The 21,497-nt window shown below is 41.8% G+C and overlaps 1 protein-coding gene across 1 annotated transcript in view; it reads right to left on the bottom strand.

Moving 5' to 3' along the window:
- Positions 1-5,477: 5,477 nt before the first annotated feature.
- LOC141127786 (uncharacterized) overlaps positions 5,478-21,497 on the bottom strand; it is a 44,394-nt gene continuing 28,374 nt past the window's right edge. Inside the window, exon 6 of the mRNA XM_073614564.1 lies at positions 5,478-6,700. Within this exon, the coding sequence (XP_073470665.1) occupies positions 6,687-6,700 (14 nt within the window). The 3' untranslated portion in view covers positions 5,478-6,686. The remainder of the gene's footprint in view (positions 6,701-21,497) is intronic.

The raw sequence follows: 21,497 nt of genomic DNA, 5'->3' as shown, positions 1-21,497 counted from the left end.
TGCACACCTTGGAATGACCAGGCTTAAGAGCATTTTTACCATCCTTGGTTGGTTATTACTGTACACTGTCAGGTGGTGAGAAACGATGAGAACTGTGAGAGTATTTATAGCACATCCTGTGCAGTCTGTTGGGTGACGGTCACACCACAGAGGATGGTGCCTCCAACAGAAGTGACACCTCTGGGCTCTCGTTTACTGAGTTAAAGACATATTTACAATTTTCACTTTTATTTATCTCACCCTCAGTGACATTATTTGATAATTGGGCATCTTTGAAAATGCATTACCTGCCCTGATTGGGGACGGATACACACAGACCAGAGGAGGAGAGTGACAGATCGGGAGACAGTGAGATGGTTTGGTGGGTGACAAATTTCTTTCCTACAATGTGTAGTTTGATTTTTTTTTTTATTGGATAGGGGAGATAGTTATTGCCTTATTTTTACGTTTTACATTTTTTTTTTATAATTTTAATGTACCACTTGCAAAAATGGAGTACAGTACAGGAGAGGGGATCTAAAGTCTTAAGCCATGAGTTATATGCAACTACCTTTAAGTGATTGGACACTAGCAAAAAGCTAGCTTCATTTTTGTAGCAAGCAATAGGGGGGGTCATAAGAACAGGGGGGAGGGAACCATGTCCTGTACTGTGCTCCAAAAAACGTATTTTACTGGCAAGTCAAATATCCTATTTTCTATGTCGTACAACACAGGACACAAGATCTTCAGTTTTAAACATTGAGACGTCCAAAGGCAGTCAAACTGAGGGGTGAGCAACACAGCAAATAAAGTCAACAGGCCCAAGTAACAGATGATCCAAAAGGCTTGACAAACTCAAAAAGCAACCTGTAGACCAGATTTTTAAAATGAAATCCGGGGAAATATCTATCTATCTATCTATCTATCTATCTATCTATCTATCTATCTATCTATCTATCTATCTATCTATCTATCTATCTATCTATCTATCTATCTATCTATCTATCTATCTATCTATCTATCTATCTATCTATCTTTATTTTACAAAGAGTAAACTATTTTATAATCATATGGATAAATAATGAAGAAACTCCTGCGCTGTCAGAAATACCTATGCTAAGGGGCACTGCTGCAACACCTAAATGGCTGATCCAAACAGACAAAAGTGGTGTGAATAAAGTAAGTGGTGATTGCGCTGTGATAAGAGGGGAAGAAAGGAGGAGGGAGGGGAAGGGGCTAGCTCAAATGTATAGAGAGGTGAATGAAAAAATTATACAAAATATAAAGGTATAATAAGCATGAGGGCTAGTATCATACTAGCACATAAAAAATATCATGTAAATACTGAAACAGAAGAAAAGAAAAATCTCAGTGCAAAAGGGCTAGTACCATACTAGCACATATGTAGTAACTCAGCAAATACTTATTAGTGACTCCAAGAGAAATAAATAAATGGTGAACAGTCCCACCACCTTGTAGTACAAAGTGCTCAAACAATGAGTCAACTCGAGTCCCAATGGATCTTTTCTATGGACACTCTTGTACCCAAAGGGCTTAACATCGAGTTTGACCTGAATTGCTTTCTTAGCGACTATGAATCTTCTGCACCCCATGCGATTAGTATAATTTTCATTTATTTAGCATGACTATGACTACTAGTACCTCTTTTAATATAAGAGTGAGACCTCAACAAAATGGCCGACAGACTTGTCCAGTGCTGGGTTCGCCCAGTGCAGTGGCGGGCTTCGGGAAAATGGCCGCCGGGCATCCATTTTTGTAGTGGCAGGCTTCAAGAAAATGGCCGCCAAACGCCCATTACATAGAGACCATATAAAAGCATAGACTCTTCATCCCGTGTTATCCTCTGATGAAGTCACGTGACGATACGCGTGAGGTTTGGAGCGCGGGAACTGTCACAGACTGATGATAGGATATGAGCTCGGCGCTCGTGGATGTTTTTTACTATAGCCTTCTGCTAAATGTAAGTGTACCATGTTGTTTTTAACCTAATAAACTGATTTATATACGGGATCACGCTATGTGCACTCTCTTCCAACACTCCACATATATGCATCCCATTGGGACAAGCATTGAGGAAATGGGGACGGTTTGAAGACACCCTTTTTGAGGTATATGAACTCGGCGTTCGTTGGATTGACGCCCACACTCATTTTACAAAAGTGAGTGCATCCCCCTTCTGTGTCCTGTCCCTTTTTTCCACTTTGGCCGCCACGGAGTTATACTATATATTGTCTGCTTATGTTTGTTATATACCATCCTGCACACCCACCACCCGAATCGTCTGAACTACTGGATGGGACCCTTGCCTGCTGGTGATTTGTTACTGGATTACAAGCTGTTGTCTTGCAGCAGTAAGGTGAGCTGCTTGCGAGCACAGAGGTGTCCCCACTGAAGACTTTGTCTCCCTTTCCTGTGGCGTGTGGACTTTCCTTTTTGGACCTGATGACTCATTGTTTGAGCACTTTGTACTACAAGGTGGTGGGGTTGTTCACCATTTATTTATTTCTCTTGGAGTCACTAATAAGTATTTGCTGAGTTACTACATATGTGCTAGTATGATACTAGCCCCTTTGCACTGAGATTTTTTCTTTTCTTTTGTGTCAGTATTTACAATATTTTTATGTGCTAGTATGATACTAGCCCTCATGCACATGGACTTTGTTTTGATTTATATATTTTATTTTGTTCAATTTTTTTTTTTGTACCCACACTGTATTTGTCACTCATTTCATAGCTTTTTATACGCTTTAGACTATTTTGTTTCTTCAGTTTATTCAGATTTAGTGCTCATTAGACTGCACTTTATTACATTTCATCACACTTTTATATTTTGTATAATTTTTCCATTTTGCCTTTTGCAACTGATGACTCATTGTTTGAGCACTTTGTACTACAAGGCGGTGGGACTGTTCACCATTTAGTTATTTACTTGGAGTCACCATTAAGTATTTGCTGAGTTACTACATATGTGCTAGTATGATACTAGCCCTTTTGCACTGAGTTTTATCTTTTGATAAGTATTTGCTGAGTTACCACATATGTGCTAGTATGGTACTAGCCCTTTTGCACTGAGATTTTTCTTTTCTTCTGTTTCAGTATTTACATGATATTTTTTATGTGCTAGTATGATACTAGCCCTCATGCTTATTATACCTTTATATTTTGTATAATTTTTTCATTCACCTCTCTATACATTTGAGCTAGCCCCTTCCCCTCCCTCCTCCTTTCTTCCCCTCTTATCACAGCGCAATCACCACTTACTTTATTTTATAATCATATTTTCCTCAAATGATATATGCAGTGTATGTGGTGTGTGTTTATATAATGATTGTATGATATATATGTTATTTCTGGAAATCATTTCATACCAGCCCCATAGCAATATTATACCAGCCCAACCGCATAACATCATTATTTTCTTGTTCATAAAAGGGAAAACCATGCATTTGAAAGCACATTTGAAGAGTGTATTATACTCACCAGTGCTCATCAGTGCAGCTTTACTAGTGCCCATCAATGCAGCCTGATAAATGCCCATCAATGCAGCCTCATTAGTGCCAATCAGCTCAGCCTAATCAGTGCAGCCTAACCGGTGTCCATCAATGCAGCCTCACCAGTGCCCATCAATGCAGCCTGATCAGTGCCCATCAATGCAGCCTTACCAGTGTCCATCAATGCAGCCTGTTCAGTGCCCATCAATGCAGCCTGTTCAGTGCCCATCAATGCAGCCTTACCAGTGTCCATCAATGCAGCCTGATCAGTGCCCATCAATGCCGCCTCATCAGTGCCCATTAGCGCAGCCTCACCAGTGCCAATCAGCTCAGCTTCACCAGTGCCCATCAGTGCACCCTATCCAGTGCCCATCATTACAGCCTGATCAGTGCCCATTAATGCAGCCTCACCAGTGCCCATCAGCTCAGCCTCATCAGTGCCCATCAATGCAGCCTCACCAATTCCTATCAATGCAGCCTCACCAGTGCCCATCACTGCAGCCTCATCAGTGCCCATCAGCTCAGCCTCATCAGTGCAGCCTCACCGGTGTCCAGCAATGCAGTCTCACCAGTGTCCATCAATGCAGCCTCACCAGTGTCCATCAATGCAGCCTCACCAGTGTCCATCAATGCAGCCTCACCAGTGTCCATCAATGCAGCCTTATTAGTGCCCATTAATGCAGCCTCACCAGCGTCCATCAATGCAGCCTGATCAGTGTCCATCAATGCAGCCTGATCAGTGCCATCAATACAGCCTGTTCAGTGCCCCTCAATGCAGCCTGTTCAGTGCCCCTCAATGCAGCCTGTTCAGTGCCCCTCAATGCAGCCTGTTCAGTGCCCCTCAATGCAGCCTGTTCAGTGCCCCTCAATGCAGCCTGTTCAGTGCCCCTCAATGCAGCCTGTTCAGTGCCCCTCAATGCAGCCTGTTCAGTGCCCCTGAATGCATCCTGTTCAGTGCCCATCAATGTAGCCTGTTCAGTGCCCATCAATGCAGCCTGTTCAGTGCCCCTCAATGCAGCCTGTTCAGTGCCCCTGAATGCATCCTGTTCAGTGCCCATCAATGTAGCCTGTTCAGTGCCCATCAATGCAGCCTGTTCAGTGCCCCTCAATGCAGCCTGTTCAGTGCCCCTCAATGCAGCCTGTTCAGTGCCCTTGAATGCATCCTGTTCAGTGCCCATCAATGTAGCCTGTTCAGTGCCCATCAATGCAGTCTGTTCAGTGCCTATCAATGTAACCTGTTCAGTGCCCAGCAGCTCAGCCTGTTCAGTGCCCATCAATGTAGCCTGTTCAGTGCCCATCAATGCAGCCTGTTCAGTGCCCAGCAGCTCAGCCTGTTCAGTGCCCAGCACCTCAGGCTTACCTGTGATCAGTGCATAGTGAGCGAGGAGAGGAGACGGAATATACAGAGCAGGGATCTCCTGTTTACCCCGCATGGCCTCTGTCCTCAGACAAAGTCCCGCCTCTTATGATAGACGTCACCAGTGTGCTGTCTATCGTAGGAGCAGGCCCAGGAGGCGGGACTTTGTCTGACAGTCGGGTAAGCGGAGATCCTCGCTCTGTATAATCCAGTGGCGCCCTCCCCCCCCCCCCCAAAAAAAAATTGTTTTCACACTTATCCCGGCATAAAGCACAAATTCCTTTTGCTAGGCAAAATTCTCCCCAAACAAAAACTCCCCCTCTTCCAGTACACATCCCCCCTCCCAGCTCAAATCCTTTCCCTCCCCAAATCCCTCCTCCTATCACAAATCCTCTCCCTCCCCTAATCCCCCCTCCTAGCACAAATTCTCTGCCCCCAAAATTTCTCCTCTGAGCATGAATCCTCTGCCCCCCTCAATCCCCCACTCCCAACACAAATCCCCCCAAATCCTCCCCCCTAGCACTAATCCTCCACCCCAAATTTCCCCTACTAGCACAAATCCCCCCAATCATCACTGCTAGCACAAACACCTCCCCTCCCGATACCCTTTCCTAACACAAATCCCCCTCCTAGTTCAAATCACCCCCTCTAAAGCACCCCTTCTTGCAGAGATCTCCACCGCGTCCAGGACAGCCGTCCATCCTGCCCACCGTCTCGGCCCTGACATCCACCACTTAAAGGGGTTGTAAAGGTTCACTTGTTATTTTTTTTAAATAACAAACATGTCACGCCGTCAGTACATCAGGATCGATCGGTTTTCATATACAGATGTCATAGTTTGAAGTTTTAGTTAGAAATGTATCAGAAAACATTTTGGCCTAAATTTATGAAGAAATATTATTTATTTGCTAAATTTTGCTAAATTTTATAACAAAAATAAAGAAAAATCTTTTCTTTTTTTTTTCAAATTCTTTTTTGTTTATTTAGCGTGATATAAAAAAACTCTGTGTTGATCAAATACCACCAAAAGAAAGCTCTATCTGTGTGAAAAAAAAATGATAAAAATGTCATATGGTGTTGCATGACCACCCAATTGTCATTCAAAGTGTCAGTCCTGAAAACTAAAAATTGGCCTGGGCAGGCAGGGGGTAAAAGTGCCCAGTATTGAAGTGGTTAACGTAGAGCCTCCAGCACAAAACATGGCATGTCTGTTTCGCCTATTACTGTAGTTGTGCATTGTGCCGCCAGTTTAAAGAAATGCAGCACAACACACTATGGATCCTTCATTATAATAATGCAGGAAAATATCTGTTTTGCGGCAGCTCACGGGTGTAAATGTACCTTCAACGTCAAGGACATGCATAACAAGAACATGAAATTTGGGTAATTGATTCACTTTGGTAGGTGGTCCCTTGGAGCGCTGACCTCCAAAAACCAGGAGACCCGTTCTCCAAGGAACCATGGGCTCCTTATCCTTGCTGGGATCTACTGGGATCCTGATCAGGACAACAATAAGACAACATCTCCTACACAGAGGATTTCCTACAATTACAGATCATTAATGGAGGTCTTTGATCCGTATGAAGAAATTGGCAGGTTACTCCCAGTCGGGGTAAGTGGTGAATTGTTCAGCAGTCCTGGCGTCTGATGGAGTCATCTTTAGGGTGGCATAACACACATTGCCCGGGTCCAGGTCCATTGGGTCACATGTGAGGTGGGTGTTATGGGTCCTCACTGAAGTGTATTCAACCTCCTCCGTCTTCTTTCTGCTCCTCTCTTCTCTTCGATGTCCACCATGTGAAAAATAAGATATGGTGGAATAATGCAGATCAACATCTTCAGCGTCTTTCTCCTGGGGAATCACAAGGAGACAATAACCAGGAAAGAAGAACCATTACTATAGGTCACACTATTTTGCAAAATCTATACATTAAAGTGTATGTACACCAGAACTTACTCCTCGTGACCTGTTAAATATCTGATTGAACATGTTTTGTTAAATTGGTTTGATAAGTGCAAAAATATCTCTTGATCCCGACAGAAATCTTGGGCGCTAACTTCCTGTGCTCTCTCCCTATACTGACCGTTTTCAGTTAACAGCCTTACAAGCTGTCCCCTGTTCCTTCATAGATGCTGTACATGGAATAAGCTATGTCTCTCTAGGACCATAAGTATTGACTGGCAGGATCCCCAAGTGAAAATAAAGGAAAAAACCCTAAGAAAGGAAAATGAATGCAGCAACTACATCTAAGAAAGGGTACAGTGGAATCTCGGATTGCGAGTAACATGGTTAACGAGCGTTTCGCAATACGAGCACTGTATTTTTAAAAATCGTAACTCGGTTTGCGAGTGTTGTCTCGCAAAACATGCACGATTCAGGCCAAAGCGGTGTGCAGTACCGCTTTTGGTCTGAGGTGGGGGGGGCGCCGGAGCCGAGCAGAGCCCAACGTCCCGTTCGGAAATGCACCGAAAGGCCCAAGTACAGCACGGCTGACCTCGGAAGTCTTTCCGAGGTCAGCCGAAGTGTCCTCGGGCCTTTTCGGCCATTACTGAGGCTCTCTGGCGCCCGCCGCCTCTGGCCGCATGTGGTATTGCATCCCATTGAAGTCAATGCGGAACAAATTATTTTTGTTTCCATTGACTTCAATGGGATAACTACCACATTGTAGCCACTAGATGGAGCTGACGATCATAGGAAACAAACACTTTAGGCAAAATACAGGGATTATTTGTGACGGCTAAGCGAATACTTTTCTTTAAATAAATAGACCCCATAGTGTTGACCCGGTACCATAGGTTTATAACTATAGAGGTTCTGTAACCCAGAGATTCTCCAACAGTGAAAATGACTTCTGATGGGCTTGGAAGGTTGTCTGCCTTTATACACCTTGATAATAACAGGTCATAGTTTTATTAAAGTAAAAAAATATTTCAAATAAAATAAAATGAGATTTTGTTTCAAAATGATTTTTAAAAAAATTACAGTGTACAATACATGTATCTTCTTCCAGACTAGAGCAGATTTTCCAGTGTTTAATAATAAAATTAGAAAATGTAACTCTTTAGTATATTAAAGATTCAATGTATGATCTGCTTCACCGATCCCACCCATCCCGCCCCCCTGGATAAACTACATTGTAATTAATATCTCAAATGAATAATACAAATAATTATTATATAGGTTTTATAAAAATTTTAAAATGAACCTGTGCCCGACTATACACCCTAAATTATTAACATCTTCTGAAAAAACAGTAAAAGGCACTTTTTGACCAAGTCCTTATTCACCTCTGTAGCTATCGGCATTTTGGAGAAATGAATGTTCAATGTTACAACAGAAGTTCTGAAATTTCATCTCCGCTCTCCCAGACAGCAGGCTCTCTAAGCTGCCAGAAACTGGCTGACATCAGAGGTCTTTGTTGTGATCTTTGAGGATGAATTACTTCACAGTGAATGCAGCTAAAGAGGAATGGCTTGTTGTAAAGATCTAGTGCAACTTGTAAAAGATGGCTTGTGAAGGATGACTTGTTAAGAACATATAATAACGCTTTCCTCAATCCTTTCCTGCCAGGCTCCCTCTCTCACTCCCTTGGCGTTGCTCCTGGGTTCCTTCCTGAGTCGCATTACAGACAATGACGTCATTGGTCCCTTAAATGGGTTTCCCAACCAAGCAAAATGTAAATATAATCCATAAAATTCGATATTATAAAGCCACATTACTATTGATTATACACTATATCACCAAAAGTATTGGTGATATATGCACATGAACTTTAATGACACCCCAGTCTAATGCCCCGTACACACGGTCGGACTTTGTTCGGACATTCCGACAACAAAATCCTAGGATTTTTTCTGACGGATGTTGGCTCAAACTTGTTTTGCCTATACACGGTCGCACAAAGTTGTCGGAATTTCCGATCGACAACCACGCGGTCACGTACACCACGTACGACGAGACTAGAAAAGGCCGGTTCAGAACCAAGCGCGGCACCCTTTGGGCTCCTTTTGCTAATCTCGTGTTAGTAAAAGTTTGGTGAGAGACGATTCGCGCTTTTTCAGACTCGTGGCTTTCAGATCGTTTTCTGCCGTTCAGTTTGTGCTTGTGGGTTTAAGTAGTCATTGTATTCTTGTTCGTTCGTTACTGGTTTTCAGGTCGCTCTTCACAATCCTTGCTGTTCTTCAGTGCGTTCTGTTACTTCGTTCTGAGAAGCCGACCGTTTTCTATCCATGTTTCGTATGCGTACTCCTCGTAGAGTTCGTGCTGTGCGGGGGCTTGGTGTTGGGGTCCTGACCTTGACACAAGTCCAGTCCATGAACAGGGTGAGGAGGAGTTCATGGACCAAGAATTGGTTGCTTCAGCGTGACCAGTTCTGTCATATGCCTTTGCTCCGTGAGATCCGTGAGAATAATCCTGATGATTTCAGGAACTTTCTCAGGATGACGGACCCCGTATTTCACCGTTTGTTGGCTTCGATGACCCCCTATATTAGCAGGCAGGATACCTGCATGAGGCAAGCCATCACTCCGGAGCAGAGGTTGGTCGCTACCTTGCGGTATTTGGCCACAGGGAGAAGCCTGCAGGACCTCAAGTTCTCGACAGGCATCTCCCCCCAGGCTCTGGGTATCATCATCCCAGAGACCTGTTCGGCCATCATACAGGTCCTGCAGAAGGAGTATATGAAGGTAAGATTTTTATCCTTTTATATCACATTTAATTGTATTGAATGTTTGCTAATATATTGTATTTCTTCCCTCATTCCCTAATTACCATGATTGTAATATGCTGTGAATGTCCCCTTTGTTCTCATGCATGCTGGATTTTTATGTAATAATTATTTTTTTATGTCCTTCATACATATTTGCCCTTCAATAACCTCCCCAGCATGGTGTCTCCTGGCCTATATTCACCTCATGTAGTCACTTAACAATGTATTTTATCAGCTCCATAGTAGTGCTTTACCCCAAACACCCCCTAAAATGTTTGGAAATGTTATTTTTGATTTAAATTCAGGCAGAGTGCCAGAGGCTTTTTTTGTGGTGTCCCCAAATTTTTTGTAACCCTCCCTCCCCCAACTGCTAAGTCAGCTGATCCCAATTCTCTATCCTCAATCATCTATCTGCTGACTTTGCCAAACCCATACACACTATACCCACCTCTTTACTGGTCAGATTTATGGATGAATTCCCCAAAGCATGTAGTGCAAGGGCCTGCCTGTATACTTTCCAATGGTACTGTTTAAAGTTTTTGTATCCTATTATTATCATGATATTGGTAATATCAGAATGTTTAAATGTGCTCAAATGTGTACAGTGTGTATTTATATCTTTGTATTATGACACTTCTTACCTGTCCAGTGGTCTGCCAATAGTGTAACTAAGGAGGGGCTGTTCCAAGTAATACCCTGTATTTAGGCATTCATCTCTCAATGAAGTGAAGAGGGTTACCTGTCCAAGAGTTCCCCCCCTATAATGTTAGAAATGGCCCATGAGGGGGGGGGGGAATATGATAGGTGTACCTTATACTTTGTTGTTGTTAAATTCCCCTTAGTAAATGCTATCTGGAGGTTGCCCCATAATGTTTGTGTATAATCTGCTTGCCATGTATCTTTGAAAAAATAGTAATGTTTATTGTTTTTTCCTCAACAGTTTCCTTCAACGCCACAGGAATGGCAGACTGTGGCCTCCCACTTTGCCCAGCGGTGGGACTTTCCTAACTGCGGAGGGGCAATTGATGGGAAATACGTCCACATCGTCCCACCACCCAACTCGGGGTCGTACTATTATAATTACAAGGGGTTTAATAGTATAGTGATGTTGGCGGTGGTGTCGGCTAATTACGAGTTCTTGTATGTGGACGTGGGGAAGAATGGCCGGATGTCCGATGGTGGAGTCATCGCCCAGAGTTCTACAGGCGTCTCCAGAATGGCAGCTTGGACTTGCCACCTCCAGAGGACAATGTTGAAGGTCTCCCATTTGTGTTCGTTGCTGATGAAGCATTTGCGCTGGGGGACCACCTGATGCGGCCATTCCCGATGAGGACCCTCACCCCGGAACAGAGGGTTTTTAATTACCGGCTGGCCAGAGCCCGAAGAGTGGTGGAGAACACATTTGGAATCCTGGCCAGCCGGTTCCAATTATTTCTGACACCCATCCATATGGCGGAGTATAAACTGAACCATATAATACTTGCCTGTTGTGTTCTCCATAATTTTTTAAGAAAACATTCAGCCAACTATGCTGGCTCAGTTGGGCCTGAGGCCGTAATCCCAAATCCATCAACACTGACGGCGCTTGAAAGTGGCCGTCCTGGCTTGCCCTCCCTGAATGCCCGTGATGTCCGGTTACGCTACCTGGAGTTCTTTGCGGGTAGAGGGGCTATCAATATGCCAGACAATCTGTGACACCTTTTTCAAATAAAAAACAACCAAAAGAAATTCTTTGTGGACATTTACTGCTTGTGTTTGTTTTAGCTGACCCTGACAGAAATGTGTTGAGTGCAGTAAATGTCGTGATTGGGTAACCTTATAAAAAACACTGTTGGCTGGTACTTCCTAAATGCAAAAACACATTTTACTACAAGTGCACTTGCAACTGCACTGAACCTGCACTTGTAGTGCAAAGTGTATTTGCCCTTAGGAAATAACCCCCATTTTTGCATAAAACAGCAATTACATCACCCCAAAAGTGTTGTAGTGTTGAGACAATAATCCACACATTCTTGAGTAAGGCACTTTTTTATACCTGCACAATCACATGTGCATTTACCAAAGGTTTTTAAAACAAACCAACATGTTTGTTGTATAACAATGTTTGCAGTAGCATTATCAAAAATCGAAATATCCATTTCAGATAAAACAGGCCTGTGTAAAACCAACAAGAAAGCCAAAAACTTGAACTTACAAAGTTCACATATGGTAAAACCTGAAGGCTATATCAGACATCAGTATTTAGGAACTGGGTTTGATATAGCGTTCAGATGGGGGGAAATCACCCCTGGAAAAGCCAAATTTGGAAGATGCACACCAATTTACGAATGTCAACATGTGCTATCTGCCATCGGGGGGATCAAGGGACGTGTTTTGGGGGAGCAAGCCCTTCCTCAACGCTACTTTATAATTGAGGAAGGGGTTGCACCCCCAAAATGCGTCCATTGATCTCCCGTGATGGCAGATAGCACATGTTGGCACACTGTGTGCATCCTCCAAATTTGGCTTTTCTAAACATTGAAAAAATTTTGGTAAGATTGGACCACGATAAAACAGGTGATTTTGTGGGGTTTAAATTCACCCCAAAACATCAATGATGTTATTATTTTTTTAATAACATCACTGATTTGTTGCTGGATGTTTTGCAATTGGAGATTACACCCCATGATCTCCCCGATCAGTATCTGGGCACTTTCAGATGTAAAGCGTTCTGGATCACGATCACCTAAAAAGAGATAAAGAACAAAAAAAAACGTCTCAAAAATCTGCCACCATCCATCTCTTTTACCTGAGCCTGTGGTCGCAGACACTCACCTGTTGTGGTGCCAATCTCCACCACATCTTCTTCTTCCTCCTGCTCAGCTTCTTGGGTTGGGATTTCCCCTTCTTCCAGAGGGGGGGGGGGGTCTCTGGTCTCCTCGGATGAGGGGTGTCCGAGTCTTTTCTCCCCTATGTAAAACAAAAATGGTATAATTAGCACACAGATATTTGATGGCAGAACTAGAAATAGGAAACATTGCTTGGAAGTGGGGTACAATTGTCTATTTTAGCCGAGTTCCAAGATGTATATTTTTTTATTGCCCTTTGTCAAGCTGCAATACTTTACCTGTTTAGTACAAGTTTCACAGATGTAGCCCCCCCTATAGTATACACTGGAGCATCAGTGTGCCCCCCCTAATAAAAATGGTGTTCTTGTGTCCCACACTAGTGCTCCAGTGTCCAGATGTGAAAACAGCTGCTCAGTGTCCTCTCCTTACACACAATCTAGTTTGCATTTCATTCTAGTAACAAACCCATCTACACAAACAAATATTTGGCATCCAAGTAGGCCCCCAAAAATGTGTGAAAATGCATATGGCCTAAACAATGGTGTTCTAGAGGCCGAAAGAAAAATGTTTGATACGAACGAATAATGGGCCCATGAACATTAAAGTTGACCTTTTTCCTTGTCAAAAGAAGTTTATTGAGTATACAATGTTATAAAGATACATAAAGTAAGTTTACAAGGATCTATAAAGTAAGCTCATTGTTTTACAGTAGGGTTTATATAGGTAAATATCATGAAATTTCAAATATTAAACATTGGGTTCACGTAAACCTAAATTAAAGATATATATCATTTCCTTAGTTACTTTTGTAGGTATTTAAATGATTTATACCTACTATACATATTGTTTACAAGTAGAGTGTATATAGGTCAAATAAATTCTGATAATGAGCTTTAATCGTAAGGTGGAGAAAAGGAAAGAGAAAGAAGAAAAAGGGTTGAAAGGTAGAGGTATGGTCCACAAGGTTGTCCCGCTTGTCAGTTTATTATTCTTTTTAGTTCTCTTTGAAGCCTTAGAATGGGTGTCTCTGTAAGTCATTTAATCTGTTACCATGGCAACAGGACAGAGTCATTGAAGTTTGACAGGAACTGTTTTATCCAAGGATGCCAAAGTTTTTCAAATTTTGGAATTTGATTTTGATCGATGGCTACCATCTTAGCATGGGACATTGTATTATTCATTCTGTGAATTGTTTCTGCTAGCACCAGTGTAGGAGATTTCCATGCCTTGGCCACTGTTTGTTTTGCAGCCGTTATTAGTTGGATTATAAGTTTGAATTGAGAGAGTGTTAACCATTCCGGTTTTAGATTAAGTAAAGTTAAATATGGATCTGGTTGTATTATTTTTTTAAATATTTTAGATGCAATCACGAAGACTTCCTTCCAGAAGGTTTGGATTACTGGGCACGTCCACCATATGTGTAAATATGTGCCTATTTCTGGGCATCCTCGAAAACAAAGAGCTGAGGTATTAGGTGAATATTTTGCCACTCTAGCGGGTACAAGGTACCAGCGAGTTAGGACTTTATAATTTGTCTCCAGTGCTAAGATGTTGGGTGAAGATGACTTAGATGTGAGCCATATGTTAGACCAGTCCGTGTCTTCTAAAGTTCGTCCCAGGTCCTCCTCCCACCTCTGAATGTAAGAGGGTCTATTAAGATTTGCTACTCCATATAATTGATTATAAAGTGATGAAATTGTACCTTTAGCAAATGGATCTTTTGTACAGATTGATTCAAAAATGGATAATTGGGATAATGGTGTATCCCCCTTTAGGAATGGTGTATAGAAATTTTTGATTTGGAGATATCTAAATATCTCAGAGTTTGGTAGATCATATTTTTCTCTAAGCGATGGGAATGAAAGGAATGATTTAGATGCTATGAAGTCATTTAGAGTCTGAATGCCTGATGTTGTCCAAGCTTTAAAAGAATTTGGGTAGATCCATGCCGGATAAAAGGCCGGATTTCTGATAAAAGAAAGGAGAGGATTGTGTGGAGATTGTAACTGATATTTGGTTTTTAGTTTATCCCAGAGAGATAAGGAGTGTTTAGTTATGGGATTATGAATTTTAAAGCGGTCTTTAGGATCAAGCCATAATAAATTTGATATTAATAGAGGGTCATTTTCTGAAGCCTCTATAAATACCCATAATGGGATTTCCTGTTTTGCATGGTATTTGGACAGACTGGCTAAATGTGCTGCTCTGTAGTAGTTAGTAAAATTAGGGTATCCCAGGCCTCCTTTATTTTTGGGAAGATGTAGTGTGTGTATAGGTATACGTGGTTTAGAAGAGCCCCATATAAACGAAGTTGCTCTTTTTTGTACTATTCTCAAAAAATAGGAAGGAATTGGAATAGGGAGGACTCTGAATAGATAAAGCAATTTGGGTAGAATAGTCATTTTGATTGCATTAATCTTCCCTATCCAGGATAAAGGAAGTTGCGACCATTGTTTTATTAGATTTGTGATCTGTCTTAATACAGGAGGATAATTGGTTGAGAATAAGTCAGAATGAGATGCTGTTAAATGAATTCCAAGATATGAGATTGATTTTTCTGCCCATGTGAATGGGAGTGCAGCCCTAGCCGGGATCAATTCCATGTTTGTGAGTGAAATATTAAGCACTAGGCATTTCTTAGGATTAATCATAAGACCGGATAGGGCTGCAAATCCATCAAGAGCTGGTATTAAGTTAGGACCAGAGACCTGTGGTGATGATAGAAAAAGTAATATATTGTCTGCAAATATACATAATTTGTGTGTAATACCTCCTACTTCAATGCCAGTTATAGTTTGGTTTGTTCTGATGTATTGGGCCATGGGTTCGAGTATAAGGGCAAATAATAAGGGAGATAATGGGCAACCCTGTCGGGTACCTCTTTCGATATTAAAGGCTTCAGATTTGTATCCAGCATATTTTATATAGGCTTTGGGTTTATTATATAATGCTTTGATCCATGTTAAAAAGTGGGGTCCAAAACCCCATTTTTGTAATGAATATTGCATATATTGCCAGGATACTGTGTCAAATGCCCTCTTAATATCGAGAGATAGAAAACATAAAGGGATTTTCCGTTTTTTAGCAATATGTGCCAATAACACTGCCCTGCGTATATTATCACCTGCCTGTCTATTTGGCATGAAGCCTACTTGATCTCTATGTATTAATTTTCCTATAATGCTATTGAGGCGTTTTGCTATTATTTTTGCTAATAATTTAATATCGTGGTGTAACAGAGAGATAGGCCGATAATTCACACAGGAAGTATCATCAGAAAGGGGTTTTGGGATCATACAAACAATTGCCATTAGTGTTTCTTGCCGAAAAGAATGTCCATCTAGAAGTTTGTTAAAAGTTTCAGTGAGAATGGGAGAGAGTATTTCTGAGAATGTTTTATAGTATAAAGCCGAGTAGCCGTCTGGGCCTGGTCTTTTGTTAAGTTTTAGGTCTTTTATGGCGTTAGCAACTTCATCTATGGTTATAGGCTCATCCAAACTGCTTTTTTGATTCTGAGATAACTCAGGTAAGGTTATTTTTGAGAAGAAGGATTCAGCTTCTGTAGGATTAAATTCATTGTTTGTCTTGTATAAAGTTGCGAGATGTGAGTGAAATTTATGGACTATTTTAACTGGATTACAAGTGTAAACATTTTTTGATAATTTCAAACGTATTGGTTTGAAAGATTTGTTAGTTGAATTTAATGCCCGAGCCAAATATGTACCTGGTTTGTTTGTATTCATGTAGAAATTGTGTTTGGAGCGTTTGAGGGATTTATCAACTGACTCAGTGAGAAATAGATCATATTCCAATCTAGATTTTTCCAGATGAGATTTTGTACTCTGAGATGGATTATCTTGAAATGATATGTAGGCTGCATTAAAATTGAGTTCTAGTTTTTTTGCTAGATTTTTGCGTTCCCGTTTAAATAGTGCCATTTGTCTTTGTATTGTACCACGCAAGACAGGCTTATGAGCTTCCCACAGTGTTATTGGGGAGATGTCTGTTGTATTATTAATTGATATGTATTCCTTTAAAGCTTGTTCAATGGCCATCTGATGTAGTGGGTGTTTGAGCATTATGTCCGGTAAGTACCACGTTGGGTCATGCGCTTTTGGTATGGCTGAGGCTATAGTAGTGTATACTGCATTATGGTCAGACCACGGAATCGGAATTATATCTGATGCAATAATTTCTGGTATCATTCCTATTGTTAGAAAAATATGATCTATTCTGGTGAAGGTTTGATGAGGGTGCGAGAAATAAGTGAATTTCTTTTTCTTTGGGTTACTTTCTCTCCATGAATCTACCAGATTGTATTTAGAAAGAAGTTGAGAAAAAGGTAATCTAGAGGTTATTTTGGATGGTGTAAAAGGTGATTTATCTAGAAATGGGAGGAGGACCTGGTTCGAATCCCCACACATTATCACTGTTCCTATTTTGTGTGTATTAATCACTTGTAATATATGTGAGAGGAATGGTGTAGGTTGTTTGTTAGGAGCGTAGTAGGAAATCACCGTGATTGCTGTATCCATTATATAACCCATGAGTATCAGGTATCTACCTTCTGGGTCTTTAATTTCTGATGATAAGGTGAATGGTGTGGATCGGTGAAATGCAATTAGAGTTCCCCTTTGCTTGGTACAGGCAGAAGCCATGTAAATTTGTTGATAAAAAGGAGAAATATATTTTGGAGTAGAATCTTTGGTGAAGTGTGTTTCTTGGAGGCATACTATGTGAGTCTTCTTGTTATGGAAAGTACGGAAGGCTTTGGTCCTTTTTTGAGGGACATTTATTCCCTGAACATTCAGGGAAAGTATATTCAGTGGTGCCATGGCAACAGATCAAATAGTTTTGACTTACTTTTTGTTATGCAGAGCTGACTGCGCAGATCAACCTGTGTGGACTGAAGAGATGAATAGATAGAAAAGAAACCAGTGAATTCTGGAGTAAAGAGTAAACAAAAAACATATGAGATTAGATGATACATTGTATAAATTATTTTTTGCAAGTAATCACAATTTACCCGTGAAAGAGAATAAATATCTCTCTCAGGGGAATAAGTGCCTTCGTCACACTCCCACATAATATGGTTGGGAGAATGAGGAGGGCTAATGGGGGTTCACGGATCTTCCGCTTACAGGAGAGAAGTGCTATGTCAAAAGACATCAAAATGATGTTTCATTAATTGGAGTGCAGAATATAGTTTTTGTTGAAATTATTTATTCCAGGGTGGTTGTATATGGTTAGTCTTGCCCTAGGCTAAATAATTCAGTTAGAAAGGTACTGTTAATAACTTTGGTATTGATGAAGATAGTTTGAATTATTTTGGGATTTTAACCCTTTTAGAGTAAACAATTACATATTTTATTCATATGTAACTGTTTAGATATGTTAACTCATAAAATTGAGGTTGTATTGCTTCAGATTAGAATAAACAAAAACATAATTCTAGGAACTAGTTAGGTAATAATATATTTGTTTTAAGAAAAGAAAGAAAAAGCTTCCATTACTTCTGGATTATTGAACATATTTGTCCTAAAAAGTAATAAATCTATTGTTATTACCTGATAATATATAACTAAACAAGAATTTCCTTATTTCACTTATATATTCTAAGGCTATATGAATCAGAAGTAATAAGAAATATAACTGGAATGTAACATGATTCCACACAGTGTGTGACTATCAGAATGCAGTTACATTCAGTTATGAATATAGGTTTTTTTATAGAGAACCATCTCTTAGTATAATAAATGAAGAGATATCAGGAATTAGGATGTCAGTCCATTGAATCTTCTTGGTCCATGGATGATGTGGCATAACGGCCTCTTTTGTGAGAATGATGATTCCCATTTTGTTCTGGAATTTTCTGGGTGCTGCCTGAAGGTGAAGATGATGCCATTCTTCTGCGTGTGGGAGTGTTGCTGCTTGTGGGTTCTGTCAGATTTAATTTTAAAAGGGTTTGTTGTAGTTCATCTGGTGATCTGCTTCTGTAAATTGTACCTTGGTAGTTAAATCTGACTGAAAAGGGGAAGCCCCATTGATACATAATGTTGTGGCGTTGCAGTTCCATTAGTTGGGGTTTCATGGATCGTCTTTTAGTAATAGTAAGTTGGGATAGGTCAGCAAAAATTTGATAATTGTGTCCTTGAAAATTAAGTTCCTTTTTTTCTCTTGCAGCAATTAGTATTTGTTCTTTCGTTCTGTAATAATGAAATTTTGTGATTATATGACGTGGGGGTCCATCTTTCTTTTTGGCTGTGAGGGCTCTGTGTACTCTGTCCAGTTCTAAACGTTCAATAGGGATATCTGGCTTTAGTTCTTGTAATAGAGCAGTAATAGTAGATTGCAGGTCTGTCACAGTTTCAGGTATTCCCCTTATGCGCAAGTTTGAACGTCTGGCTCTATTTTCGTAATCTTCAAGCTTAGTTTGAAGTATTAAATTCTCTTTTTTTAATTGTTCCAATTCTGTTATATTTTCTTGGGTTGTAATTTCAATTTCATCCATTTTTATTTCTAAGGCTGCGGTGCGGTTTCCCAGCTCTCTTATTTCTTTGGTTAGGCTTTTTGTTATTTGGTCTGAGGTTTGTTTTAAAGCCTTATGAAGCATCTTTTCAAATTGTAATAATATTACTGGGGATACTGAGGAGGCTTGTGGAGAAGTTTGTGAGAGGATTTGTTCTGTATCTGACTCAAATGGAGAGTCTTGCTGTGACATTTTCTGTCTGTGAGAGCGCCCTGATGCTGTATCTTGTGAGGTGACTGGAGCTGCTTCAGCTGCAGTGAGTGCCTGTGAGCTCTTTGTGAGGTGATTTTTATTTCTGCCACGGTTTCCTCCCAGTACCATATTTCCTGCCCAAACTTTCACAGTTTGTTCCCTGGGGCAAAAAGGTTCAAATGGATACCTTTTGAGCCTGCAGGCTCCGCTTTGTCCTTCTCTTCTCTCCTCAGCGCTGTGGAGCTCTAACAATGCATGTCTGCTCTGCTAGGCTCCGCCTCCTGCCCCCCTCAAAGTTGACCTTTTTAAACGTTACAATTAATAAAAGCATATGGAGCAGAACGAACGTAATAAAGACAGAAAGAATAGGAACACAGCACAACTACTTACTTTTTTGCAGCACTCTCCGGATCTTTCGGTACTGCTCTGGCTCTCTCAACTTCAGGTCCGACCACCGCTTCCTGAGCTGATCTTTAGATCTTCGTACCCCGAAATTCCGCTCAAGACTCCTGACCACTTTCGCCATGATTTTGGCCTTTCGGATGTTGGGGTTGGTGTAAGGCCCATATTTTCCGTCATAGTCGGACTTCCTCATGATGTCGACCATCTCCAACATCTCCCCAAACGACATATTTGTGGCCTTAAAACGTCTCCTTCTGGATCGGGATGTGCCTGGATCCGGGCTTTCCTCCTCCTCCTCCTCGTTGCTAGAATTAGCACGCACCTGTTGTAACTCCGCCATGTGCTCTTCACCCACTGCGCTGAACGAAAAGGGGCGGGGAATACACTAGAAAGAACGTCAGGGGCGGGCGGAGTTACACGCATGCGCAGTGTGTATAAAGCGTAACACGCGTGCGTATTACGTACGATCTGTGAGCGGAGGAAGGAGCATTGGACGCGCCGATCGTAAGAACGAAGGTAAGAGACAAACTTGTGCCTATACTGCTTCTAGATTGAGGCCTATATTGTAACAAGATTAGGAGAGTTTTGTCTGACATTAAGCTTTGTCTTGTGTTGTGTCTTGCAGTGAACATGGATATCTTAATGAAAGACAATGACTTCATGTCAGTATTCGTAGAGATGCTAAGTGAGCTGCCCTGTCTGCGGGAGATTACCCACCCCCATTTCAAGAACCAAGCAAAGAGGAAGGCAGCACTGGAGCAATTGTGTGAAATTGTGAAGCAGGTGATCCCCACGGCAGACATCACTTATTTAAAGATTTTCATTGGTGGCCTGAGGAGCACATATCTGAGGGAGCGCAAGAAAGTCCTGGATTCACAGAGATCCGGAGCAGCAGATGACATCTATGTCCCCAGGATGTTGTACTACGACAGGCTGCACTTTCTGGCAGGCCAGACTGAACCCAGGTCATCCCTCTCAAGTCTTCCTTCCACGCTTCCTTCCCCCCTGGCTGAGGCTTCTGACGCCCAACCTGGGCCTTCCAGGCCACATGTAGAGGAGCCCAGATTGAGCCAGGTATAGTATTGCTCTAAATATTTCTGCTTGTACAATCAATGATGTTAACTAGATGTTAGTTGGGAGTACTAATTTATGATTGTGATTGATGATGCAAAACATTACAACCATGTCCCTTTTTCATACACAGGGAAGTCTCAGCCAGGAGGTGGCCGGGCCGAGCCGGCTGGCTGATATCAAGGTCCCTCCACCCCCCCTAAAAAAGAGAAAGTGGCAGTAGGAGGAGTACCCTAGAGGAGGCTGCTATAGCATTCTTTTGGAGGGCTACAGAGGTCCTGGGAGCACCCCACACCATGGAGGAGAACATTGCTGCCTTCATAGCCTAGAAAATGCAGAGGATGGAGGAGGGCCAAAAAGCCATGTGTGAGGCCCTCATATCGGAGGCTCTGGAGAAAGGTATGAGGGGCCAAATTACACCTCACACACATCTTTGGGATGGTCCTCCTCCTCCTCCTGCAGGTCCTCCTCCTCCTCCTCCCTCTCCTCCAGGTCCTCCCAGTACTCCTCCAGGTCCCCCCAGTCCTCCTCCTCCAGGTCCTACTCCTCCTCCAGGTCCTACTCCTCCTCCTGCCACATCTCCAACTGCACAGCCACAGCCGTGAAGGAAGCGTGGAAGGAAGACCAGACAGTGATTGCCCTGGGTTCAGTCTGGTCGGCCAAAAGATGCAGCCTCTTGTGGTACCACAGCCTGGGGACACAGATGTCATCTGCTGCTATCCGGATCTCTGTGAATTCTGGACCAGACTGGCCTCCCTTACATATGGACTCCTCAGGCTACCAATTTTGATGTTGAAGAATTGATGTCTGCCGTGGGGGTCCCAGGCTTCGCTAATTTCTCATGTTGATCCAGTGTTGCCTTCCTCTTTGTTTGGTTCTGATCCCTTAATAAAGGATTTTTGTTTTGAATTATACTCT

This window comes from Aquarana catesbeiana, linkage group LG02, assembly GCF_042186555.1.
Source record: "Aquarana catesbeiana isolate 2022-GZ linkage group LG02, ASM4218655v1, whole genome shotgun sequence".
Taxonomy (NCBI): Eukaryota; Metazoa; Chordata; class Amphibia; order Anura; family Ranidae; genus Aquarana; species Aquarana catesbeiana.
This window is presented reverse-complemented; position numbering and strand designations above follow the sequence as displayed.